General features: G+C 42.1%; 1 protein-coding gene across 4 annotated transcripts in view; it reads right to left on the minus strand.

Annotated features, from left to right (window-relative positions):
- The window catches only part of cngb1a (cyclic nucleotide gated channel subunit beta 1a), a 47,284-nt gene extending 24,876 nt beyond the window's left edge, over positions 1–22,408 (minus strand). For 2 of the 4 annotated variants that reach the window (XM_071489942.1, XM_071489941.1), the window contains exons 1-7: positions 22,257–22,408; positions 20,360–20,504; positions 20,089–20,128; positions 19,955–20,006; positions 18,386–18,488; positions 18,247–18,266; positions 18,080–18,094 (exon numbers count right to left, since the gene is read on the minus strand). In XM_071489942.1, the coding sequence (XP_071346043.1) occupies positions 18,080–18,094; positions 18,247–18,266; positions 18,386–18,488; positions 19,955–20,006; positions 20,089–20,128; positions 20,360–20,503 (374 nt within the window). In that variant the 5' untranslated portion in view covers position 20,504; positions 22,257–22,408. Of the gene's footprint in view, positions 1–18,079; positions 18,095–18,246; positions 18,267–18,385; positions 18,489–19,954; positions 20,007–20,088; positions 20,129–20,359; positions 20,529–22,256 lie in introns of those variants that run through there. The other 2 variants (XM_071489939.1, XM_071489940.1) reach the window with 2 other exon arrangements.
- Positions 22,409–27,697: the final 5,289 nt, after the last annotated feature.

Raw genomic sequence — 27,697 nt, forward strand, 5'->3', positions numbered from 1 at the left:
ACTGTGTTGATGGGTTTTTAAAACAGCTCACTATTTGGCAGTCTGCCTTTTGGTGGAATTATGAAGTGGCTCACTATTTGGCAGTCTGCCTGCTACTGGATTTATGAAGAAGCTCAGTATTTGACAGTGACTGTGTTGATCGGTTTATAAAGCAGCTCAGTGTTTGGCAGTCTGCCTATCAGTGGATTTATAAAGCAGCTCAGTATTTAGCAGTCTGCCTTTTGGTGGAATTATGAAGCATCTCACTATTTTGCAGTCTGCCTGCTCGTGGAATTAAGGAGTAGCTCACTATTTGGCAGTCTGCCTGCTAGTGGATTTATGAAGCAACTCACTATTTGGCAGTGACTGTATTGATGGGTTTATAAAACAACTCAGTATTTGGTAGTCTGCCTATCAGTGGATTTATAAAGCAGCTCAGTATTTGGCATTCTGCCTTTTGGTGGAATTATGAAGCACCTCACTATTTGGCAGTCTGCCTGTCAGTGGATTTATAAAGCAGCTCACTATTTGGCAGTCTGCCTTTTGGTGGAACTATGAAGCAGCTCAGTATTTGACAGTGTGTCCACTGTTGGATTTATAAAGCAGCTCACTATTTGCCAGTCTGCCTTTTTGTGGATTTATGAAGCAGCTCAGTATTTGGCATTCTGCCTTTTGGTGGATTTATAAAACAGCTCACTATTTGGCAGTCTGCCAGTTTGTAGAAATATGAAGCAACTGTCCATTTGACAGTCTGCCTGCTAGTGGATTTATAAGGCAACTCACTTTTTGGCAGTCTGCCTGTTTGTGGAATTATGAAGCAGCTCACTATTTGGCAGTGACTGAATTGATGGGTTTACAAAACAGCCCACTATTTGGCAGTCTGCCTTTTGGCGGATTTATGAAGCAACTCACTATTTGGCAGTGTGCCTGCTACTGGATTTATGAAGAAGCTCAATATTTGGCAGTGACTGTGTTGAAGCAGCTCACTATTTGGCAGTCTGCCTTTTGGTGGAATTATGAAGTAGCTCACTATTTGGAAGTCTGCCTGCTAGTGGTTTCATAAAGCAACTCACTATTTAGCAGTGACTGTGTTGATGGGTTTAAAAAACAGCTCAGTATTTGGCAGTCTGCCTGTCAGTGGATTTATAAAGCAGCTCACTATTTTGCAGTCTGCCTTTTGGCGGATTTATGAAGCAGCTGAATATTTGACAGTCTGCCTGATACTGGATTTAAGAAGAAGCTCAGTATTTGACAGTGACTGTGTTGATGGGTTTATAAAGCAGCTCACTATTTGGCAGTCTGCCTTTTGGTGGAATTATGAAGCATCTCACTAATGGCAGTCTGCCTTTTAGTGGAATTAATAAGTAGCTCACTATTTGACAGTCTGCCTGCTCGTGGATTTACAAAGCAACTCACTTTTTGGCAGTCTGCCTGTTTGTGGAATTATGAAGCAGCTCACTATTTGGCAGTGACAGTGTTGATGGGTTTACAAAACAGCTCACTATTTGGCAGTGACTGTGTTGATGGGTTTATAAAGCAGCTTACTATTTGGAAGTTTGCCATTTGGTGGAATTATGAAGCATCTCACTATTTGGCAGTCTGCCTGCTTGTGGAATTAAGAAGTAGCTCACTATTTGGCAGTCTGCCTGCTCGTGGATTTATAAAGCAACTCACTATTTGGCAGTGAGTGTACTGATGGATTTATAAAACGGCCCACTATTTGGCAGTCGGCTTGTTTGTGGAATCATGAAGCATCTCACTATTTGGCAGTCTGCCTGTCAGTGGATTCATCAAGTAGATCACTATTTGGCAGTCTGCCTTTGGTGGAATTATGAAGTAGCTCACTATTTGGCAGTCTGCCTGCTCGTTGGTTTATAAAGCAACTCACTATTTGGCAGTTGGCCTGTTTGTGGAATCATGAAGCATCTCACTATTTGGCAGTCTGCCTGCTAGTTGGTTCATAAAGCAACTCACTATTTGGCAGTGACTGTGTTGATGGGTTTATAAAACGGCTCACTATTTGGCAGTTGGCCTGTTTGTGGAATCATGAAGCATCTCACTATTTGGCAGTCTGCCTGCTAGTTGGTTCATAAAGCAACTCACTATTTGGCAGTGACTGTGTTGATGGGTTTATAAAACGGCTCAATATTTGGCAGTCGGCCTGCTAGTTGGTTTATAAAGCAACTCACTATTTGGCAGTGACTGTGTTGAAAGTGACAGCCTGAGTCATGCATTTAATTCATTATTAGACTCAATTGGCTTCTCTCAGCATGTTAATGAACCCACTCACTCTTTTAACCATACCCTTGATCTGGTTCTGACTTATGGGATTGACATCGAATATTTAACAGTTTCTCCCAGAAACCCTCTTTTATCTGACCATTCTCTGTTAACATTTGAGTTTTCAGTCATGGACTACACAGCATCTGGGGAAAAAATCTATTACAGCAGGTGTCTCTCTGACAATACCATTAGCAAATTTAAAGAAAGGATCCCATCAGTACTGAGCCCACTGCCATGTATCAATGCAGTAGGGAACAGCTCTCTTAACTTCACATCCACACAGGTTGATGATTTTGTTGATAGTACTGTAGCCTCACTGCGTGCAACTCTAGATACTGTGGCCCCTCTGAGGAGGAAGGTAGTGAGTCAGAGAAGGCTAGCTCCATGGTACAACTCAGAAACACGAGCTCTAAAGCAAAATTCAAGGAAGCTAGAAAGGAAGTGGCGTTCTACTAACCTGGAAGAATCTCTAAAGGCTTGGAAAGACAGCCTAGTGGCGTATAAAAAAAGCCTCCGTAAAGCCAGAACATCCTATTATTCATCATTGATAGAAGAAAACAAGAACAATCCCAGGTTTCTGTTCAGCACTGTAGCCAGGCTGACAGACAGCCACAGCTCTGTTAACCCATCTGTTCCTTTAGCCCTCAGTTGTAATGACTTCATGAGCTTCTTTACAGATAAAATTGTCTCTGTTAGAGAAAAAATTCACCATCTCCTCCCCACAGCTGGCTCAGATGTACTGTCCAGTTCAGCAGCCTCAGAGTCCACTGTAACTGGCTTATATTTGGACTGTTTTTCTCCTGTACATCTCTCTGAGCTCGCTTCAACAGTTTCGTCATCTAAACCATCGACTTGTCTTCTTGACCCCGTTCCAACAAGGTTGTTCAAAGAGGTTTTTCCTTTACTTGACACCTCTATATTAAGTCTGATTAACTTATCTTTATCAACTGGTTATGTACCGCAGGCTTTTAAAGTTGCAGTAATTAAACCTCTACTTAAAAAGCCTACTCTTGATCCTCATGTTTTAGCCAATTATAGACCTATATCCAACCTCCCCTTTATTTCCAAAATCCTTGAGAAGGTCGTTGCAAACCAGTTATGTGATTATTTGCACAGGAATGGTTTGTTTGAAGATTTTCAGTCAGGTTTTAGAGTCCATCATAGCACAGAAACTGCTCTGGTTAAGGTTACCAATGATCTCCTCATAGCTTCAGACAATGGACTTGTCTCTATACTTGTCCTGCTAGATCTTAGTGCCGCATTTGACACCATCGATCATAAGATTTTATTACAGAGACTAGAACATATGGTCGGCATCAAAGGAACCGCACTAAGCTGGTTTAAGTCATATCTGTCAGATAGACTCCAGTTTGTTCATGTTAATAATGACTCCTCTATCATAACTAAAGTCAGTCATGGAGTTCCACAAGGTTCTGTGCTAGGACCAATGCTCTTCAGTCTATATATGCTTCCTCTGGGAAACATTATTAGGAGGCACCAGATGAATTTTCATTGTTACGCAGATGACACCCAGCTGTACTTATCCATGAAGCCAGGTGAGACTAACCAGGCAGCCAAGCTTCAGGTCTGTCTTAAGGACATAAAAATCTGGATGACCAGTAATTTCTTACTCTTAAATTCAGACAAAACTGAAGTTATTGTAATTGGCCCAAAACACCTCAGAGATACACTATGTGATAATATACTGACTCTGGATGACATTACCTTGGCCTCCAGTGCTACAGTCAGAAACCTTGGTGTCATTTTTGACCAGGACTTGTCCTTTACTTCACATATAAAGCAAGTCTCTAGGACAGCCTTCTTCCACCTGCGCAATATTGCTAAAATCAGACCCATTCTATGTCTAAAGGATGCTGAAAAACTAGTTCATGCATTTGTTACCTCAAGACTGGACTACTGTAACTCTTTATTGTCAGGATGTCCCAAAAATTCAGTAAAAAGCCTCCAATTGATCCAGAATGCGGCAGCACGAGTACTGACAGGAACTAGGAAACGAGATCACATCTCTCCTGTGTTAGCCTCTCTGCATTGGCTTCCTGTAAAATCCAGAATCGAATTTAAAATCCTCCTCCTCACCTACAAAGCCATTAATGGTCAGGCACCATCGTACCTTGGAGAGCTTATAGTTCCCTATTTTCCCAATAGGACACTTCGCTCTCTAAATGCAGGTCAACTTGTGGTTCCCAGAGTTTGTAAGAGTAGAATGGGGGGCAGAGCCTTCAGCTATCAGGCTCCTCTCCTGTGGAACCAGCTCCCAGTGTGGGTTCGGGAGGCAGACACCCTCTCTACCTTTAAGATCAGGCTTAAAACTGTCTTGTTTAGTAAAGCTTATAGTTAGGGCTGGCTCAGGTATGTCCTGACCCAACCCTTAGTTATGCTGCTATAGAGCTAGACTGCTGGGGGATTCCCATGATTCACTGGGCGCTCTCTCCCTATTTCTGTCTCTCTCCCCCTCTCTCTCTCGATGACCTCATGCCATTAACTTTGTTTCCTTTTCTCTCCTGTAGTTTGTGCTTCTCCTCTCTCTCCCTCTCTCTGTCCTCATTCTGCAGGTATCTCTGCCTCGGGAGCAGCAGGATCCAGATCCACCGCTACTCATCTTTACTATTAACCACTGTTACCTGTCATCATTATTATTGATAACACCATTACCTACACAGCTGTTCCTGGTCTCTCTCTCTCTCTCTCTCTCTCTCTTCTCTCCCCTCTCCTCCCCCTCCCCCTCTTTCTATCTTCTCCTAAACCCAACCGGTCGAGGCAGACGGCCGCCCACCCTGAGCCCGGTTCTGTTGGAGGTTTCTTCCTGTTAAAAGGGAGTTTTTCCTCCCCCCTGTCGCCAAGCGCTTGCTCGTTGTGGGAACTGTTGGGTTTTTCTCTGTAACAAAGTAAGGTCTTGACCTTACCCTGTAAAGTGCCTTGAGATAATGTATATTATGATTTGGCGCTATACAAATAAAATTGAATTGAATTGAATTGAATTGATGGATTTATAAAACAGCTCACTATTTGGCAGTCTGCCTTTTTGTGGATTTATGAAGCAGCTCAGTATTTGGTATTCTGTCTTTTGGTGGAATTAATAAGTAGCTCACTATTTGGCAGTCTGCGTGCTCGTGGATATATAAAGCAACTCACTATTTGGCAGTGACTGTGTTGATGGGTTTATAAAACAGCTCACTATTTGGCAGTCTGCCTTTTGGCGGATTTATGAAGCAGCTCAATATTTGGGAGTGTGTCTGTTGATGGGTTCATGAAACATTAAATATTCGGAAGTGAGTGTGTTGATGGGTTTATAAAGCAGCTCACTATTTTACAGTCTGCCTTTTAGTAGATTTGTAAAGCAGCTCACTATTTGGCAGTCTGCCTGCTCGTTGATTTATAAAACAACTCACTATTTGGCAGTGACTGTGTTGATAGGTTTATAAAACGGCTCACTATTTGGCAGTCGGCATGTTTGTGGAATTATGAAGCATCTCTCTATTTGACAGTCTGCCTGCTAGTGGATTTATTAGGCAACTCACCATTTGGCAGTGACTCACTATTTGGCAGTCTGCCTGCTTGTTGATTTATAAAGCAACTCACTATTTGGCAGTGACTGTGGTGATGGGTTTAAAAAAATAGCTCACTATTTGGCAGTCTGCCTTTTGATGGAATTATGAAGCATCTCACTATTTGGCAGTCTGCCTTTTGGTGGATTTATGAAGCAGCTCAGTATTTGACAGTGTGTCCATTGATGGATTTATAAAACAGCTAACTATTTGGCAGTCTGCCTGCTCGTGGAATTAAGAAGTAGCTCACTATTTGGCAGTCTGCCTGATTCATCAAGCAGCTCACTATTTGGCAGTCTGCCTTTGGTGGAATTATGAAGTAGCTCACTATTTGACAGTCTACCTTTTGGTGGATTTATAAAGCAACTCACTATTGGGCAGTGACTGTGTTGATGGTTTTATAAAACGGCTCACTATTTGGCAGTCGGCATGTTTGTGGAATCATGAAGCATCTCACTATTTGGCAGTCTGCCTGCTAGTTGGTTTATAAAGCAACTCACTATTTGGCAGTGACTGTGTTGATGGGTTTATAAAGCAGCTTACTATTTGGAAGTTTGCCATTTGGTGGAATTATGAAGTAGCTCACTATTTGGAAGTCTGCCTGCTAGTTGGTTTATAAAGCAACTCACTATTTGGCAGTGACTGTGTTGATGGGTTTACAAAACAGCTCACTATTTGGCAGTCTGCCTTTTGGCGGATTTATGAAGCAGCTCAATATTTGGCAGTGTGTCTGTTGATGGGTTCATGAAACATTAAATATTCGGAAGTGAGTGTGTTGATGGGTTTATAAAGCAGCTCACTATTTTGCAGTCTGCCTTTTAGTAGATTTGTAAAGCAGCTCACTATTTGGCAGTCTGCCTTTTAGTGGAATTATGAAGTAGCTCACTATTTGGCAGTCTGCCTGCTCGTTGATTTATAAAAAAACTCACTATTTGGCAGTGACTGTGTTGATAGGTTTATAAAACGGCTCACTATTTGGCAGTCGGCATGTTTGTGGAATTATGAAGCATCTCTCTATTTGACAGTCTGCCTGCTAGTGGATTTATTAGGCAACTCACCATTTGGCAGTGACTCACTATTTGGCAGTCTGCCTGCTTGTTGATTTATAAAGCAACTCACTATTTGGCAGTGAGTGTACTGATGGATTTATAAAACGGCCCACTATTTGGCAGTCGGCTTGTTTGTGGAATCATGAAGCATTTCACTATTTGGCAGTGACTGTGCTGATGGATTTATAAAACAGCTCACTATTTGGCAGTCTGCCTTTTGGTGGAATCATGAAGCATCTCACTATTTGGCAGTCTGCCTGCTAGTTGGTTTATAAAGCAACTCACTATTTGGCAGTGACTGTGTTGATGGATTTATAAAACAGCTCACTATTTGGCAGTCTGCCTTTTTGTGGATTTATGAAGCAGCTCACTATTTGGCAGTCTGCCTGCTAGTTGGTTTGTAAAGCAACTCAATATTTGGCAGTGACTGTGTTGATGGGTTTATAAAATGGCTCACTATTTGGCAGTCGGCCTGTTTGTGGAATCACGAAGCATCTCACTATTTGGCAGTCTGCCTGCTAGTTGGTTTATAAAGCAACTCACTATTTGGCAGTGACTGTGTTGATGGATTTATAAAACAGCTCACTATTTGGCAGTCTGCCTTTTTGTGGATTTATGAAGCATCTCACTATTTGGCAGTCTGCCTGTCAGTGGATTCATCAAGCAGATCACTATTTGGCAGTGACTGTGTTGATGGGTTTATAAAACGGCTCACTATTTGGCAGTCGGCATGTTTGTGGAATTATGAAGCAGCTCTCTATTTGACAGTCTGCCTGCTAGTGGATTTATTAAGCAACTCACCATTTGGCAGTGACTCACTATTTGGCAGTCTGACTTTTAGTTGAATTAATAAGTAGCTCACTATTTGACAGTCTGCCTGCTCGTGGATTTATAAGGCAACTCACTTTTTGGCAGTCTGCCTGTTTGTGGAATTATGAAGCAGCTCACTATTTGGCAGTGACAGTGTTGATGGGTTTACAAAACAGCTCACTATTTGGCAGTCTGCCTTTTGGCGGATTTATGAAGCAGCTCAATATTTGGCAGTGTGTCTGTTGATGGGTTCATGAAACATTAAATATTTGGAAGTGAGTGTGTTGATGGGTTTATGAAGCAGCTCACTATTTTGCAGTCTGCCTTTTATTAGATTTGTAAAGCAGCTCACTATTTGGCAGTCTGCCTTTTGGTGGAATCATGAAGCATCTCACTATTTGGCAGTCTGCCTGCTAGTTGGTTTATAAAGCAACTCACTATTTGGCAGTGACTGTGTTGATGGGTTTATAAAACAGCTCACTATTTGGCAGTCTGCCTTTTTGTGGATTTATGAAGCAGCTCACTTTTTGGCAGTCTGCCTTTTGGTGGAATTAATAAGTAGCTCACTATTTGGCAGTTTGCGTGCTCGTGGATTTATAAAGAAACTCACTATTTGGCAGTGACTGTGCTGATGGATTTATAAAACAGCTCACTATTTGGCAGTCTGCCTCTTGGTGGAATTATGAAGTGGCTCACTATTTGGCAGTCTGCCTGCTACTGGATTTATGAAGAAGCTCAGTATTTGACAGTGACTGTGTTGATCGGTTTATAAAGCAGCTCAGTGTTTGGCAGTCTGCCTATCAGTGGATTTATAAAGCAGCTCAGTATTTAGCAGTCTGCCTTTTGGTGGAATTATGAAGCATCTCACTATTTTGCAGTCTGCCTGCTCGTGGAATTAAGGAGTAGCTCACTATTTGGCAGTCTGCCTGCTAGAGGATTTATGAAGCAACTCACTATTTGGCAGTGACTGTATTGATGGGTTTATAAAACAACTCAGTATTTGGTAGTCTGCCTATCAGTGGATTTATAAAGCAGCTCAGTATTTGGCATTCTGCCTTTTGGTGGAATTATGAAGCACCTCACTATTTGGCAGTCTGCCTGTCAGTGGATTTATAAAGCAGCTCACTATTTGGCAGTCTGCCTTTTGGTGGAACTATGAAGCAGCTCAGTATTTGACAGTGTGTCCACTGTTGGATTTATAAAGCAGCTCACTATTTGCCAGTCTGCCTTTTTGTGGATTTATGAAGCAGCTCAGTATTTGGCATTCTGCCTTTTGGTGGAATTATGAAGTAGCTCACTATTTGGCAGTCTGCCAGTTTGTAGAAATATGAAGCAACTGTCCATTTGACAGTCTGCCTGCTAGTGGATTTATAAGGCAACTCACTTTTTGGCAGTCTGCCTGTTTGTGGAATTATGAAGCAGCTCACTATTTGGCAGTGACTGTGTTGAAGCAGCTCACTATTTGGCAGTCTGCCTTTTGGTGGAATTATGAAGTAGCTCACTATTTGGAAGTCTGCCTGCTAGTGGATTTATGAAGAAGCTCAATATTTGGCAGTGACTGTGTTGAAGCAGCTCACTATTTGGCAGTCTGCCTTTTGGTGGAATTATGAAGTAGCTCACTATTTGGAAGTCTGCCTGCTAGTGGTTTCATAAAGCAACTCACTATTTAGCAGTGACTGTGTTGATGGGTTTAAAAAACAGCTCAGTATTTGGCAGTCTGCCTGTCAGTGGATTTATAAAGCAGCTCACTATTTTGCAGTCTGCCTTTTGGCGGATTTATGAAGCAGCTGAATATTTGACAGTCTGCCTGATACTGGATTTAAGAAGAAGCTCAGTATTTGACAGTGACTGTGTTGATGGGTTTATAAAGCAGCTCACTATTTGGCAGTCTGCCTTTTGGTGGAATTATGAAGCATCTCACTAATGGCAGTCTGCCTTTTAGTGGAATTAATAAGTAGCTCACTATTTGACAGTCTGCCTGCTCGTGGATTTACAAAGCAACTCACTTTTTGGCAGTCTGCCTGTTTGTGGAATTATGAAGCAGCTCACTATTTGGCAGTGACAGTGTTGATGGGTTTACAAAACAGCTCACTATTTGGCAGTGACTGTGTTGATGGGTTTATAAAGCAGCTTACTATTTGGAAGTTTGCCATTTGGTGGAATTATGAAGCATCTCACTATTTGGCAGTCTGCCTGCTTGTGGAATTAAGAAGTAGCTCACTATTTGGCAGTCTGCCTGCTCGTGGATTTATAAAGCAACTCACTATTTGGCAGTGAGTGTACTGATGGATTTATAAAACGGCCCACTATTTGGCAGTCGGCTTGTTTGTGGAATCATGAAGCATCTCACTATTTGGCAGTCTGCCTGTCAGTGGATTCATCAAGTAGATCACTATTTGGCAGTCTGCCTTTGGTGGAATTATGAAGTAGCTCACTATTTGGCAGTCTGCCTGCTCGTTGGTTTATAAAGCAACTCACTATTTGGCAGTTGGCCTGTTTGTGGAATCATGAAGCATCTCACTATTTGGCAGTCTGCCTGCTAGTTGGTTCATAAAGCAACTCACTATTTGGCAGTGACTGTGTTGATGGGTTTATAAAACGGCTCACTATTTGGCAGTTGGCCTGTTTGTGGAATCATGAAGCATCTCACTATTTGGCAGTCTGCCTGCTAGTTGGTTCATAAAGCAACTCACTATTTGGCAGTGACTGTGTTGATAGGTTTATAAAACGGCTCAATATTTGGCAGTCGGCCTGCTAGTTGGTTTATAAAGCAACTCACTATTTGGCAGTGACTGTGTTGAAAGTGACAGCCTGAGTCATGCATTTAATTCATTATTAGACTCAATTGGCTTCTCTCAGCATGTTAATGAACCCACTCACTCTTTTAACCATACCCTTGATCTGGTTCTGACTTATGGGATTGACATCGAATATTTAACAGTTTCTCCCAGAAACCCTCTTTTATCTGACCATTCTCTGTTAACATTTGAGTTTTCAGTCATGGACTACACAGCATCTGGGGAAAAAATCTATTACAGCAGGTGTCTCTCTGACAATACCATTAGCAAATTTAAAGAAAGGATCCCATCAGTACTGAGCCCACTGCCATGTATCAATGCAGTAGGGAACAGCTCTCTTAACTTCACATCCACACAGGTTGATGATTTTGTTGATAGTACTGTAGCCTCACTGCGTGCAACTCTAGATACTGTGGCCCCTCTGAGGAGGAAGGTAGTGAGTCAGAGAAGGCTAGCTCCATGGTACAACTCAGAAACACGAGCTTTAAAGCAAAATTCAAGGAAGCTAGAAAGGAAGTGGCGTTCTACTAACCTGGAAGAATCTCTAAAGGCTTGGAAAGACAGCCTAGTGGCGTATAAAAAAAGCCTCCGTAAAGCCAGAACATCCTATTATTCATCATTGATAGAAGAAAACAAGAACAATCCCAGGTTTCTGTTCAGCACTGTAGCCAGGCTGACAGACAGCCACAGCTCTGTTGATCCATCTGTTCCTTTAGCCCTCAGTTGTAATGACTTCATGAGCTTCTTTACAGATAAAATTGTCTCTGTTAGAGAAAAAATTCACCATCTCCTCCCCACAGCTGGCTCAGATGTACTGTCCAGTTCAGCAGCCTCAGAGTCCACTGTAACTGGCTTATATTTGGACTGTTTTTCTCCTGTACATCTCCCTGAGCTCACTTCAACAGTTTCTTTATCTAAACCATCAACTTGTCTTCTTGACCCCGTTCCAACAAGGTTGTTCAAAGAAGTTTTTCCTTTACTTGACACCTCTATATTAAGTCTGATTAACTTATCTTTATCAACTGGTTATGTACCGCAGGCTTTTAAAGTTGCAGTAATTAAACCTCTACTTAAAAAGCCTACTCTTGATCCTCATGTTTTAGCCAATTATAGACCTATATCCAACCTCCCCTTTATTTCCAAAATCCTTGAGAAGGTTGTTGCAAACCAGTTATGTGATTATTTGCACAGGAATGGTTTGTTTGAAGATTTTCAGTCAGGTTTTAGAGTCCATCATAGCACAGAAACTGCTCTGGTTAAGGTTACCAATGATCTCCTCATAGCTTCAGACAATGGACTTGTCTCTATACTTGTCCTGCTAGATCTTAGTGCCGCATTTGACACCATCGATCATAAGATTTTATTACAGAGACTAGAACATATGGTCGGCATCAAAGGAACCGCACTAAGCTGGTTTAAGTCATATCTGTCAGATAGACTCCAGTTTGTTCATGTTAATAATGACTCCTCTATCATAACTAAAGTCAGTCATGGAGTTCCACAAGGTTCTGTGCTAGGACCAATACTCTTCAGTCTATATATGCTTCCTCTGGGAAACATTATTAGGAGGCACCAGATGAATTTTCATTGTTACGCAGATGACACCCAGCTGTACTTATCCATGAAGCCAGGTGAGACTAACCAGGTAGCCAAGCTTCAGGTCTGTCTTAAGGACATAAAAATCTGGATGACCAGTAATTTCTTACTCTTAAATTCAGACAAAACTGAAGTTATTGTAATTGGCCCAAAACACCTCAGAGATACACTATGTGATAATATACTGACTCTGGATGACATCACCTTGGCCTCCAGTGCTACAGTCAGAAACCTTGGTGTCATTTTTGACCAGGACTTGTCCTTTACTTCACATATAAAGCAAGTCTCTAGGACAGCCTTCTTCCACCTGCGCAATATTGCTAAAATCAGACCCATTCTATGTCTAAAGGATGCTGAAAAACTAGTTCATGCATTTGTTACCTCAAGACTGGACTACTGTAACTCTTTATTGTCAGGATGTCCCAAAAATTCAGTAAAAAGCCTCCAATTGATCCAGAATGCGGCAGCACGAGTACTGACAGGAACTAGGAAACGAGATCACATCTCTCCTGTGTTAGCCTCTCTGCATTGGCTTCCTGTAAAATCCAGAATCGAATTTAAAATCCTCCTCCTCACCTACAAAGCCATTAATGGTCAGGCACCATCGTACCTTGGAGAGCTTATAGTTCCCTATTTTCCCAATAGGACACTTCGCTCTCTAAATGCAGGTCAACTTGTGGTTCCCAGAGTTTGTAAGAGTAGAATGGGGGGCAGAGCCTTCAGCTATCAGGCTCCTCTCCTGTGGAACCAGCTCCCAGTGTGGGTTCGGGAGGCAGACACCCTCTCTACCTTTAAGATCAGGCTTAAAACTGTCTTGTTTAGTAAAGCTTATAGTTAGGGCTGGCTCGGGTATGTCCTGACCCATCCCTTAGTTATGCTGCTATAGAGCTAGACTGCTGGGGGATTCCCATGATTCACTGGGCGCTCTCTCCCTATTTCTGTCTCTCTCCCCCTCTCTCTCTCGATGACCTCATGCCATTAACTTTGTTTCCTTTTCTCTCCCGTAGTTTGTGCTTCTCCTCTCTCTCCCTCTCTCTGTCCTCATTCTGCAGGTATCTCTGCCTCGGGAGCAGCAGGATCCAGATCCACCGCTACTCATCTTTACTATTAACCACTGTTACCTGTCATCATTATTATTGATAACACCATTACCTACACAGCTGTTCCTGGTCTCTCTCTCTCTCTCTCTCTCTTCTCTCCCCTCTCCTCCCCCTCCCCCTCTTTCTATCTTCTAAACCCAACCGGTCGAGGCAGACGGCCGCCCACCCTGAGCCCGGTTCTGTTGGAGGTTTCTTCCTGTTAAAAGGGAGTTTTTCCTCCCCCCTGTCGCCAAGCGCTTGCTCGTTGTGGGAACTGTTGGGTTTTTCTCTGTAACAAAGTAAGGTCTTGACCTTACCCTGTAAAGTGCCTTGAGATAATGTATATTATGATTTGGCGCTATACAAATAAAATTGAATTGAATTGAATTGAATTGATGGATTTATAAAACAGCTCACTATTTGGCAGTCTGCCTTTTTGTGGATTTATGAAGCAGCTCAGTATTTGGTATTCTGTCTTTTGGTGGAATTAATAAGTAGCTCACTATTTGGCAGTCTGCCTGCTCGTTGATTTATAAAACAACTCACTATTTGGCAGTGACTGTGTTGATAGGTTTATAAAACGGCTCACTATTTGGCAGTCGGCATGTTTGTGGAATTATGAAGCATCTCTCTATTTGACAGTCTGCCTGCTAGTGGATTTATTAGGCAACTCACCATTTGGCAGTGACTCACTATTTGGCAGTCTGCCTGCTTGTTGATTTATAAAGCAACTCACTATTTGGCAGTGACTGTGGTGATGGGTTTAAAAAAATAGCTCACTATTTGGCAGTCTGCCTTTTGATGGAATTATGAAGCATCTCACTATTTGGCAGTCTGCCTTTTGGTGGATTTATGAAGCAGCTCAGTATTTGGTATTCTGTCTTTTGGTGGAATTAATAAGTAGCTCACTATTTGGCAGTCTGCGTGCTCGTGGATATATAAAGCAACTCACTATTTGGCAGTGACTGTGTTGATGGGTTTATAAAACAGCTCACTATTTGGCAGTCTGCCTTTTGGCGGATTTATGAAGCAGCTCAATATTTGGGAGTGTGTCTGTTGATGGGTTCATGAAACATTAAATATTCGGAAGTGAGTGTGTTGATGGGTTTATAAAGCAGCTCACTATTTTACAGTCTGCCTTTTAGTAGATTTGTAAAGCAGCTCACTATTTGGCAGTCTGCCTGCTCGTTGATTTATAAAACAACTCACTATTTGGCAGTGACTGTGTTGATAGGTTTATAAAACGGCTCACTATTTGGCAGTCGGCATGTTTGTGGAATTATGAAGCATCTCTCTATTTGACAGTCTGCCTGCTAGTGGATTTATTAGGCAACTCACCATTTGGCAGTGACTCACTATTTGGCAGTCTGCCTGCTTGTTGATTTATAAAGCAACTCACTATTTGGCAGTGACTGTGGTGATGGGTTTAAAAAAATAGCTCACTATTTGGCAGTCTGCCTTTTGATGGAATTATGAAGCATCTCACTATTTGGCAGTCTGCCTTTTGGTGGATTTATGAAGCAGCTCAGTATTTGACAGTGTGTCCATTGATGGATTTATAAAACAGCTAACTATTTGGCAGTCTGCCTGCTCGTGGAATTAAGAAGTAGCTCACTATTTGGCAGTCTGCCTGATTCATCAAGCAGCTCACTATTTGGCAGTCTGCCTTTGGTGGAATTATGAAGTAGCTCACTATTTGACAGTCTGCCTTTTGGTGGATTTATAAAGCAACTCACTATTGGGCAGTGACTGTGTTGATGGTTTTATAAAACGGCTCACTATTTGGCAGTCGGCATGTTTGTGGAATCATGAAGCATCTCACTATTTGGCAGTCTGCCTGCTAGTTGGTTTATAAAGCAACTCACTATTTGGCAGTGACTGTGTTGATGGGTTTATAAAGCAGCTTACTATTTGGAAGTTTGCCATTTGGTGGAATTATGAAGTAGCTCACTTATAAAACGGCCCACTATTTGGCAGTCGGCTTGTTTGTGGAATCATGAAGCATTTCACTATTTGGCAGTCTGCCTGTCAGTGGATTCATCAAGTAGATCACTATTTGGCAGTCTGCCTTTGGTGGAATTATGAAGTAGCTCACTATTTGGCAGTCTGCCTGCTCGTTGGTTTATAAAGCAACTCACTATTTGGCAGTGACTGTGTTGATGGGTTTATAAAACGGCTCACTATTTGGCAGTTGGCCTGTTTGTGGAATCATGAAGCATCTCACTATTTGGCAGTCTGCCTGCTAGTTGGTTCATAAAGCAACTCACTATTTGGCAGTGACTGTGTTGATGGGTTTATAAAACGGCTCACTATTTGGCAGTTGGCCTGTTTGTGGAATCATGAAGCATCTCACTATTTGGCAGTCTGCCTGCTCGTGGATTTATAAGGCAACTCACTATTTGGCAGTCTGCCTGTTTGTGGAATTATGAAGCAGCTCACTATTTGGCAGTGACAGTGTTGATGGGTTTACAAAACAGCTCACTATTTGGCAGTCTACCTTTGGTGGAATTATGAAGCAGCTCAATATTTGGCAGTGTGTCTGTTGATGGGTTCATGAAACATTAAATATTCGGAAGTGAGTGTGTTGATGGATTTATAAAGCAACTCACTATTTGGCAGTGACTGTGTTGATGGATTTATAAAACAGCTCACTATTTGGCAGTCTGCCTTTTTGTGGATTTATGAAGCAGCTCACTATTTGGCAGTCTGCCTGCTAGTTGGTTTGTAAAGCAACTCAATATTTGGCAGTGACTGTGTTGATGGGTTTATAAAATGGCTCACTATTTGGCAGTCGGCCTGTTTGTGGAATCACGAAGCATCTCACTATTTGGCAGTCTGCCTGCTAGTTGGTTTATAAAGCAACTCACTATTTGGCAGTGACTGTGTTGATGGATTTATAAAACAGCTCACTATTTGGCAGTCTGCCTTTTGGTGGAATTATGAAGCATCTCACTATTTGGCAGTCTGCCTGTTACTGGATTTATGAAGCAGCTCACTATTTGGCAGTGACTGTGTTGATGGGTTTATAAAGCAGCTTTCTATTTGGAAGTTTGCCATTTGGTGGAATTATGAAGTAGCTCACTATTTGGCAGTCTGCCTGCTCGTGGAATTAAGAAGTAGCTCACTATTTGGCAGTCTGCCTGCTCGTGGATTTATGAAGCAACTCACTATTTGGCAGTCTGCCTGTCAGTGGATTCATCAAGCAGATCACTATTTGGCAGTCTGCCTTTGGTGGAATTATGAAGTGGCTCACTATTTGGCAGTCTGCCTGCTAGTTGGTTTATAAAGCAACTCACTATTTGGCAGTGACTGTGTTGATGGATTTATAAAGCAACTCACTATTTGGCAGTGACTGTGTTGATGGATTTATAAAACAGCTCACTATTTGGCAGTCTGCCTTTTGGTGGAATTATGAAGCATCTCACTATTTGGTAGTCTGCCTGTCAGTGGATTCCTCAAGCAGATCACTATTTGGCAGTCTGCCTTTGGTGGAATTATGAAGTAGCTCAATATTTGGCAGTCTGCCTGTCAGTGGATTTATAAAGCAACTCACTATTTGGCAGTGACTATGTTGATGGGTTTAAAAAAATAGCTCACTATTTGGCAGTTTGCCTTTTGATGGAATTATGAAGCATCTCACTATTCGGCAGTCTGCCTGTTACTGGATTTATGAAGTAGCTCACTATTTGGCAGTGACTGTGTTGATGGGTTTATAAAACGGCTCACTATTTGGCAGTCGGCCTGTTTGTGGAATTATGAAGCAGCTCTCTATTTGACAGTCTGCCTGCTAGTGTATTTATTAGGCAACTCACTATTTGGCAGTGACTCACATTTTGGCAGTCTACCTGCTAGTGGATTTATAAAGCAACTCACTATTTGGCAGTGACTGCTAGTGGAAATATGAAGCAGCTCATTATTTGGCAGTCTGCTTGTTGGTAGATTTATGAAGCAGCTCTCTATTTGGCAGCCAGTATTTTGATGGGTTCATGAAACATTTAAGTATTTGGCCGTGAGTGTGTTGATGGGTTCATGAAGCATCTCACTATTTGGCAGTCTGCCTGTTACTTGATTTATGAAGTAGCTCACTATTTGGCAGTGAGTGTGTTGATGGGTTTATAAAACAGCTAACTATTTATTAGTCTGCCTTTTTGTGGAATTACGAAGCAGCTCCATATTTGGCAGTCTGACTGCTGGTGGAAATATGAAGCAGTTCATTATTTGGCAGTCTGCCTGCTAGTGGATTCATGAAGCAGCTCATTATTTGAAAATGTGTCAATTGTTGGATTTATAAAGTAGCTCACTATTTGGCAGTCTGACTGCTGGTAGGAATATGAAGCAGTCTGCGTGTTGGTGGATTTATGAAGCAGCTCACTATTTGGCAGTGAGTGCTGGTGGAAATATGAAGCAGCTCATTATTTGGCAGTCTGCTTTTTGGTAGATTTCTGAAGCAGCTCTCTATTTGGCAGCCAGTATGTTGATGGGTTCATGAAACATTTAACTATTTGGCCGTGAGTGTGTTGATGGGTTTATGAAGCATCTCACTATTTGGCAGTCTGCCTGTTACTTGATTTATGAAGTAGCTCACTATTTGGCAGTGAGTGTGTTGATGGGTTCATGAAACATTTAGCTATTTGGCAGTGACTGTGTTGACGGGTCTATAAAACAGCTCACTAATTGGCAGTCTGACTGCTGGTGGAAATATGAAGCAGCTCACTATTTGGTAGTCTGCCTTTCAGTTGATTTATGAAGCAGCTCAGTATTTCACAGTGTGTCTGTTGCTGGATTTATAAAGCAGCTCATTATTTGGCAGTCTGCCTGCTCATGGAATTATGAAGAAGCTCATTATTTGGCAGGATGCATGCTATTGGATTTATGAAGCAGCTCACTATTTTGCATTAATTCCTGTCATTGCTACTTACTCGTCTTCTGGTTTACTGTCGTCCACAGAGTAGAGAAAAAACAGTGTCACTGATGAGTCATTTATCATTGATACAATGACAGTCCTGCTTGAAGTATATGTCTCTCTCTCTCTCTAACACACACACACACACACACACACACACACACACACACACACTGTATTTACCTGGCGGTTGTATTCTCCTCCTGTAAACATGTGATGAGAAAATGAAACATATTATCAAAACCACAACCAAACTGTGACCAGAACTCTGGATGAATCTGAATCTGTAGAACCTGATCCCAGGTCAGAGTTTGATCCTCACCGTGGTGGTGGAGTTGGCCCGGCTCAGTTTAGGTGAGAGCAAAGGTTGAGGCAGAGCTCCGCTGATCCATGTCAACATGCCAGGCTGAGAGCTGGATGCTGGGCTGAGGAAACAAGATGTCAACTTTTAGTTAGTTCAGTGAGAGATTCATCAGCACAATCAGATGAATAACGTCTATATCCTAGATCTGGGGAGGGCAGCCGGCCGCTTCAGTGTTCGGTAACGTCCTGGGTCCAGAGGAGCACATTCACATTTGTACATGATGTGTTCATGGCTAGTGTCGGGAGCCTCCGCATCTCTGCCTTACATCATGGTTTGAAGAGCCACAATGCATCATGGGGCACTTGAGTATGTCCAGTATGCTCACGATACATACTGAGCAAGTCTTGCTAATGTAGTTTACATCTGGGTATTTTTTTCATACACAAAATTCACACTATGCAGTTGGAACGCACAACATACTCATTTTGACATCACACTTAGTCCGAATAAACCTAACCAAGCCATGACCAGTATTATAGTAACCATGGCAATGATGGTCAGTACGCTGCTCTCAGTACAGTCCATCTGTTTATTATTGTAACCCTGACAACCAAGGTCCAGTACACATGCCACCGTAGGGGCACTATTTCAGGAGGCACTGCTGTGGGTCGTACCAGAGGGTTTGTGGTTGGTTTGGGTGGAGGACTGGTTGGAAGACTATCTCGAGGACTAATTAGAGCAGTCCTCCTTAGAGGACTGGTTGGAGGACTGGTTAGAGGACTGGTTGGAGGACTGATTAGGGGATTGGTTGGTGGAGTGGTTGGAAGAATGGTTGGAAGACTGGTTAGAGGACTGATTAGGGGATTGGTTGGTGGAGTGGTTGGAAGAATGGTTGGAAGACTGGTTAGAGGACTGGTTGGAGGAATGGTTGGAAGACTGGTTGGAGGAATGGTTGGAAGACTAGTTAGAGGACTGGTTGGAGGAATGGTTCGAGGACTGGTTGTAGGGATGGTTGGAAGACTGGTTGGAGGCATGGTTGGTGGAGTGGTTAGAGGACTGTTTTTTGAGGACTGGTTGGAGGACTAGTTGGAGGACTGTTAAATTTAGTTAACATCACTCTTACACTGTCGCATTGGTGGATAAAACATTCATGTTGACAAGTCACATTCTAACAGATGATAACTGCTTCATGAATCCATTAATTTCAATAGAATCACTGTGGATCAGTGGATCTGTTAAACTGGTAAACTGGTAAACTGACACTCATGTTTGTGCTCTTGACCAGCTGCAAACTGTCTTCACATCACTGACCTTTGTGGAGACGAGTTGTAAAAGAAGCTTTAACGTTATCTGGGCTGCACCATCCACTTTTACTGAACCCCCAACTATTCTTCTGATTAGTGACTGAGCTAGTTAATGTCCTAGTTGGCAGTTGGTAACCCAGCGGACTTTGATGGCAGCTGCGTGGACTTGTGTATTCCCACCTAACTAGCATGTTCCCAGTCACCTCATGGTGCAAACACTGATGTGAAGTGTGGCTGTCGCTGTGTCCTGTGTGGAGTCACTGTGGACGTCAGCGGAACTCACCTGTTTCCCTCTGCCGTCTGTGCGTCTTGCTGGGGATTGTCAGCCTTTGGAGCTGTCAATCAAACATAAAGTATGTTGAGAGTGAAAAACAGAACCAGACTGACCCACAGTATTTTCACAGTGAGCGACCTCACCTTCATTTTTACACTCCTCCTGAAATGTCACTTTCTTCTCCTGTTGAAAAAACAAAACCATGACATCTTATACATTCATAAATAAAACAACACTTCATCTATCATCTGTGTTTTCATTTAGGTTCAACACATAAATGAATTTATATCTGTAGGATCTCAGATTTTTTACATAGAGATGAAAACATCCAGCGAACCCGCAAAAAGATCCAGATCCAGATGACTAAACTAATGTGTGCAGCTGTCAATCAATCAAAGAGGAGGTGTGGCTTACTTGAACAGGGGGTGGAGCTGCAGCAGGTTCTTGGGCTGTGAAAGGGGGTGGGGCAGCGGCTGGCTTCTCCTCCTTTGGCTCTTCAACTTTTTTGGATGGAGGCTCAGGAGGCTGGGGAACGACTTTGACCACCCAGCTCAACATCCTCGATTCAAACACAGAAACCTTCACTGCTGGGAAACATTAAACCATCTGACAACACCAATCCACCGTGGTTTTCTTTCTTTCTTTAAAAATACCTGGATTTTTTTACATTAATAAATAGTTTTACCCTCTTGACTTTTAAAGGTTCATTCAACAAAAACAACAAACAACAGTAACTTTTAGGAACTTCTACTATTCAAACTCTGCTGAGGAAGATCATGTTGTGAGATTGAAAGCAACAAATTCTTCACCACAGTTTGTTTTATCAGTATCATATTAATATGAGCTCAGGGTACACAGAACTCCATGTTATTTATGGTCATTTCACCAAATGCATATATCACATATCAACAGTATATTTAAATAAAAGAAGCATTACACAGTGTGAAATGAAATCCTCTGTGTTTGAAGAACGCTGAGTTTGTAAAGGTCAAACAATCAGAATCTAAAAGTACCTGAGGAATAAAACTGTTCCAGGTGTGAAGGAGTCCTGTAGAAATGATACAGGTACTAATTATTTAAAATAAAAAGATTCATCTCTGCTCTTGATTTTAAAAAACAAAGAAAACCCCAGAATAATTATCTCTGTCTCTGCTGAGATTACACTGACCCCGTCTCTCTGTACTGTGCTTAATGGTGTTTAGATCAGGTCTGGCTGAGCGTCAGCCTCAATTAGAGCTGACTGATCATGACCCTAATCCTCCACAGGAGGTCTGGCAGCAGAGAGCAGCTGTGCCACTGGGTCAGTCCACTTCCACACAGACGTTTTCATGGTGTCCAGTTTGTCACTTGCACTTTCCAGTTAGTGTTTTAGCCAATTAGCCTGTTTTAAAGTCAACCAGTTAATTAGGTAAGAAGTTAGGTAGTCAATGATGAGTCAGTTAACCAGTTAGCCAGTTAGATATATATCTATATATATAGATATATAGTCAGTTAACCAGTTAGCTAGAGCTAACTGGCTAACTGGTTAACTGACTATATATCTATATATATATAGATATAGATATAGATAGACAGATAGATTTCGGCAAATTCAGCTGAGTTCCAGTAATTAGGGGGCCAAATGTGGCCCATATTCAGCTGCCAGACTCAGTTAGATTTGGGGATGTGGACTAACTCTAGTTAGGAGCACTTTGGCCTCCTCTGGGTTGGTGCTGGCACCAGGCATTGAACCATGCGACTTGGTCTTTTTCATGTAGTGTGAAACATAGTACAGGTCCTGTTGGTCCAAACCATTTAAATGAATAAAGCTGTTGAACTAAAATTTCCACTGATCCTAACACCAGAGAACAAAAATTTAAAGTATCCAGTGTTTTATGCACTCAAGGCTTTAAACACCTCATTTAGACCACCACGATACCAGACCGGTGAGTCGGGGTCAGCAAGTCTTAAAGACACCAACAGCAGAAGTTCAGCTGAGTTTCTCTGCTTCATGGAAACAGTTAATAAAAACACTGAGCTATGGGGTCAACAGTGTTAACCCTCTGGTTGGTCATCGTTTCAAATGTAAACCACAATTTAACTAAAAATCATATAAATCATGTAAGTCATATCAGCTGTTCTCAGTCAATTCAATGTCTAAAAAAAGAAAAAAAATACACTCACTGCACATTTCAAAGAATCCAAACATGACAAAGAGAAACTAACAATTCAATTATAAACCAAATCAGTGTTTCACAGCAGGGTGGATGCTGATGTATTTCAGGGTGTAGTGTGTGGGTGTGGTCTATCTGATGGGGGTCTCTTGTCCTACCTGAGTTGTTCAGTTGGGGTCCAGCAGCATCCCACAGAGCTGCAGTGAGGAAGCTGTGAAGACCTGAAGGATCTGAACACTGTGGGAGGATTACACAGAAACTCTGCTAACAGGATTACTGAGGAAGTGAAGGGCAGAGCGGAACAGACCAGGACAAGACGAGGGCCACGATTAGACTACCAATACCTGAAATACGAAGGGAACCTCTGCACAGCTGGACCACAGCCCTCCAGCTGAAGAAGACGAGGAAGAAAGTGCACCACAGAATGAACAATATGATGAAAGAATTAAAGATAAGACAGAGGAGGACTCTTTCCATTTCAAGAAAATGTTCAGAATGTCTGTGAAGTTGCAGTAGAGTCAGATCGTGAGTGTGAAACAGGACAGGAAACATTTAACCATCCTTCAGAAAAGGTCAGATATTCAGGAGCTTTGACTCTGACTGTAAATTCATTCTGACATATTTAAAATCTCTGGAGCTGTGATTTTTTCATCAGCAGAAACATAACCTGACATGTCCTCAGTCCCTTCACATGGGCACAGCTCTGCGTTAAAGACATGTGGTGTGAAGTGAAGACAGAGAAATTAAGGCTCCATCATTTCAGAGCAGCTGAAGATTTCCAGGGATGTCATCTGCTTTCCAAACCCTCTGAACTGGTTCAGTACTGATGGTGTGGAGATCCAGGTCCAGTTTGTCCCTGAAGAAAGTCTCCTTTGATTCCAACCGGTCAACAACAACCATAAACCCTCTGATATGACCCACAGCAGTATCTCCTGAAATAGCGCCCCTTTGGTGGCAGGTGGACCCACCTTTGTCGCCATGGTTACTATAATAAAACTCATGGCTTGGTTAGGTTTAGGAAAAGATGGTGATTTGGGTTAAAATAAGTACTTCCTGACCATTAGATGATCTTCGTTGTCATGGTAACAATAATAATAACGAATGGTCATGGATAATAGAAACAACATAAACTGCTACTGTCACATGGGAATCGAACACCGCTCTCCTGGGTCATATTCATCCATCCACCCCAACCTCCTCCTGACGTGAAAAAGTGCGGTGACATAGTTTATAGAGCAAGAAACGCTCAGTTGTTGTACGATTGTTGTTCAGTTAGTTGTTGTTCAGTTGTGATTCAGTTGTTGTTCAGTCAGTTTTGATTCAGTTGCAGAGCCCTACAGAAACAGGTCAGTGCATTAAAACTTCTGTAAAAAGGTCAGTAAAGTTATGTGGATTTTTACTTCACTCACTAAAGTGACTGACAGTGAAGGACATCAGTAAGATCTGCAGAATGTGTCATTAACCAGCTGTTTATCCCTTCATCCAGCTGTTATACATCAACGTGATGAAGCCATGTCTGTGTCAGCTGATCAGTCTCAGTGTTCCCGTTCTGTTGGCTCAGAGTTTGGTCTCCACCAGCTGCTCTGACTCTGCTGCTCAGCAGGTGGAGGACAGAAGCTGATACAGATGTGTCTCTGGAAACAGCTGGATGAGAGTCAGAGTGGAGCTGAAGCTCAGTTTAACCCGTGCAGCTGCAGATTCAGATGATGAGTCATTGTTTCAGGATGAAGAGTTGATCAAACTGTAAGTGGTGAGCTCAGCTGTCTTTGGGATCTGAGCTGACTGTTGCTGTGTGACTGACAGCTGCACTTCACACAAACCTCATCATTGTCATCATCATCCTCAGTCCAGACTGTCTCTCAGCTGCTGCAGAAACCCATGTTTTTGTTTTTTTTTGGGGGGGGGGGGACCCAGGTCCAGAGCTGAACTCCAGATCTGTTCTTTTTCACATTAAACTGTAACAGTAAAAATCAGAAGTCATGTTTGCTGCAGTTCACACTGTTCAAACTTTATTCTGTTTCAATCACATGTGAAAACATTAAACAAACCGAATTTAACTTTTTATCTTCACATTATAAAATCTGTGTTTTGGAGATTAAGATAATTAAGATTAAGAGTTTGATATTATATCCATCCTCCTTTAAATCAGATAAATCAGAAACATGTCTTTAATACTTACATGAAGACCTGTTTCATATGTTGAATGTTTTTATTGTATTTGACTGATTCGACTGCACCAGAACAGATTCTGTTCAGACTTGGTAAATAAAGTTTATTATTCCTGATGCTGTGTTTGTTAGTTCTTTCACATCTGTTCTTTTTGTCCTCTTGTTCGGACTCACTGCGGTGAAGTCCTGATGTTCAGAGCCCTGTTGTGTTGTTGTGTTGTGTTTGTGCTTCTGCCTCTCAGCTGTGAGCATATTGTGGCGGCCCCCAAGTTAAAGCTGTTAATGTGGCCCTGAGGAGGATTAGCTGCTAACGAGGTTAATTCCAGCGTCAGCGAAACAGAGGATTGGAGCTCAGGTGCTCCAGCTACCTGAGCCAGATCTCAGACCTGAGAACACTTCAGACCACGAGGATCTGGCTTCACCCACATTTCTCTTTCCTTCTTCTCTCCTTTCTTCCTTCTATGCCTCCTCATCTCCTTCCATGTATCCTTGATTTCTTACCTGCTTTGATCTAGAACCTCTCCTCCTGAGGACTCAATGAAATGTTTCATTGTCACAAACACCTGAGGTTTCAGGTATAGTCAGCTCACCTGTCCTGCTGTGAACTGTAATATCACAGCTGGATGATAACAGCTGTATCTGCTCTGGATCTGGTTACAGGTCCGTAAACAACTGGTACACAAAACCTTAGTTTAGAGTAAACACTAACACAAAAAACAAGACAAACCGGTTTATAAGTGAAGAAGAAAACTGGGACAGAATGAAGAAACATTTAAAGAGGAAAAGAAGAAAGGAACCAATAAATAATTAATCAATAAATAATCAAACATTAAATAATGATTAAATAATAATACAAACAGACACACACAAACACACATTGATGTCACAGTGATGTCACATCAACATGCTATTCAAACATGTTAATCGGACATTTTAAACCTGCCTGGTTACAGAACAGGAAGGTCAAAGGTCAAAGTTCCTACAGTGACCTGTCTGGGACTGTGATCATGTGATGATGTTAACCTACTCACAACAGCTTCACTGTTCACACACTAGGTGGCAGTGTTGGCCACACACAGCAGACTCACACTGACTCGCTGGTGAAGCTGCTGGTGGACAAATGTGGAGCAGCTGGATTCAAGCCTGCTCATGTGTATTTAGACTTTGACTAAATTCACTGAATCACAGAGTTAAAGGAAACTGTCACCAATAAAACTGATCAACGTCTAATCAAACAGGTGCTGCTCACTCTGATTCTCAGCTCAAATCAAGTCCTCAACTCCAGGACCGAGCCAAATCTGGCTGCACTGTCTGGGCCAGAGCCGGCTCACATCACATCCTCCGGTAACAGCTGACTGAGCCGACAACCAGCCGCATGTCGTCCAACTGCTGGAACCCTGAGATCCACCTTTCTTTCCTGCTGAAGTCACTGATCATGTGCTCATGTCCTTGTCCAATCAAAACTGTCACCTTCCCCATCAGACCCTCATCTATAATAACACACAGGCACTGATTGTATTACCACAGACACACACATTTTTCCAGAGTGTGTTCATCCCTGGGAGGGCAACACAAACTCAGCTCACATTCCTCTGGATTACACCACTTTAAACCTCTTACACTCTGCCATCAACATCTGGGATATACAACATCTGGAGTGAGTGAGTCATGACTTATATCTAATGAAGTAAGACTGAGGAGCTGCAGTAGAGATGGAGACAAACTGAGAGAACTTGCTCTGTACCTGGAGCCTTCAGGTCGCCTGACAGGAGTCTGTGTGTCTGAGTATTATTGATTATTGATTTTTATTCAGATCTGAAACTGTAACTGAAGTAACAATACCACAGAATAAGAATACTCCATTACAAGAAACTCCTTTATTCTCAATGCCACTCAATTATTATTATTATTATTATTATTATCATTAGTAGTAGTAGTAGTAATAGTAGTAGTAGTAGTAGTAAAAGGGCCCATGACGCAGTACATTATGTTATATTACACTACATTATATTAAACTGCTGTGGTCATGAGGAAACAGGTTATTATCACCCACAGCTGATGACGTGTTGTGTTTGTAACATCTGGTGACTGTAACTACAGCTGTGAAGTTTATGTAGTGGAGTAAAAAGTATGAAGAAGCAGGAAAGTGAAAATGAACCAATGTATGAACCAGTTTTTGATGCAGACGTCGAGGTCACTCCCTAAATCAGAGCTTTTATTAATGGGCTCCACTGCAGCCTCCACCTCTCCACCTCCACCCAGGACAGGATGAGAACACAGGAGTCCTCCTGGAGACAGACGTGGGGACAGTCCACTGTGATGCTCTGCTGCTGGTGAAGGTGAAACAACAGAAAACAATGAGGATTTCCGCTTCTCATGAACTCAGCTCCGTCTCTGTCCTCAGTGGTTTGCTCTTAAAGTCGTACAGTTCTGTTATGTAACAGAGGAAAAAACGAGACCAGCTGATCAGAGACAAACAGACTGAGGTTCAGACTGAACCCTGAGAGGCTGCACAGTTCTGATTCTGTAGTTTGTATCCATATCAGATCGCTGTGTCCACATCCACCTCCTTCAGGAGGAGCTGAGAACAGCAAAGGTTGTCACACACAAGTGTTTGTTGGAGCTTTGACAGACACTGAGAGGTGATGACAGTTTACCCAGAAAACTTATGGTTGTGTCTCCTGGGGGTTCCTCTGTGGGGGGCTGATGTGGTTCTGTTGGTTTGAGACCAGTATCTCCAGAACACTGGACCAGTTTGAAGACTCAGGATCTTCTAACATCTGAGGGTGTACTGTTCTCTCTATGTGTTTGCTCTCGCGTGGACACAGATAAACAGTCAGTTAAACTCCTTATTCAAGAGCCAGGAACAATGAGCGTCTTGCTTGTTTAATATCTTCTTACACGTAGGTCAGCATTCTGACTGCATTGAATTTGGTGTAAAACTAGAACAGAAAGATACAAAAAGGTCTCAATAAACAGCCATAAAATATCAATATAAACGTATCAAGGCATCAGCTGCTTAACATTCGCTCAACAGGTATTCGCACAGCAGGCTAGAAAACGAGTCAGACTGGCAGGTAAATACACACACTTCTGCCACACAAACTACGGCATTAAACTGCGACCTTAGTACACAACACACTCACAAAAGTGTTAACACATCTTATCAAACCTGTAAACAATACGAGACACTTACAACCATTGCTTTCTGAGAGATTAACTGCATAGATGCGGCCGTGAGACAATGTAAACACACGTTTTTTCCTCTCGTTTTAGTTTCTATTTCCTCCTTCCGGTTCGGGAGATTTTCAAAATAAAGGCGCCGCAAACACATATAATAGAAAAACAGTAAATAAACATTTCAATATAATTTTGAGTGTCTTTTAAACATATAAAACATATGAAATACATTCAGGGCAGAACAGAGGGCG

Source organism: Trachinotus anak, unplaced genomic scaffold, assembly GCF_046630095.1.
Source record: "Trachinotus anak isolate AG129_WGS33_773 ecotype Australia unplaced genomic scaffold, CSIRO_AGI_Tana_v1 ptg000011l, whole genome shotgun sequence".
Taxonomy (NCBI): Eukaryota; Metazoa; Chordata; class Actinopteri; order Carangiformes; family Carangidae; genus Trachinotus; species Trachinotus anak.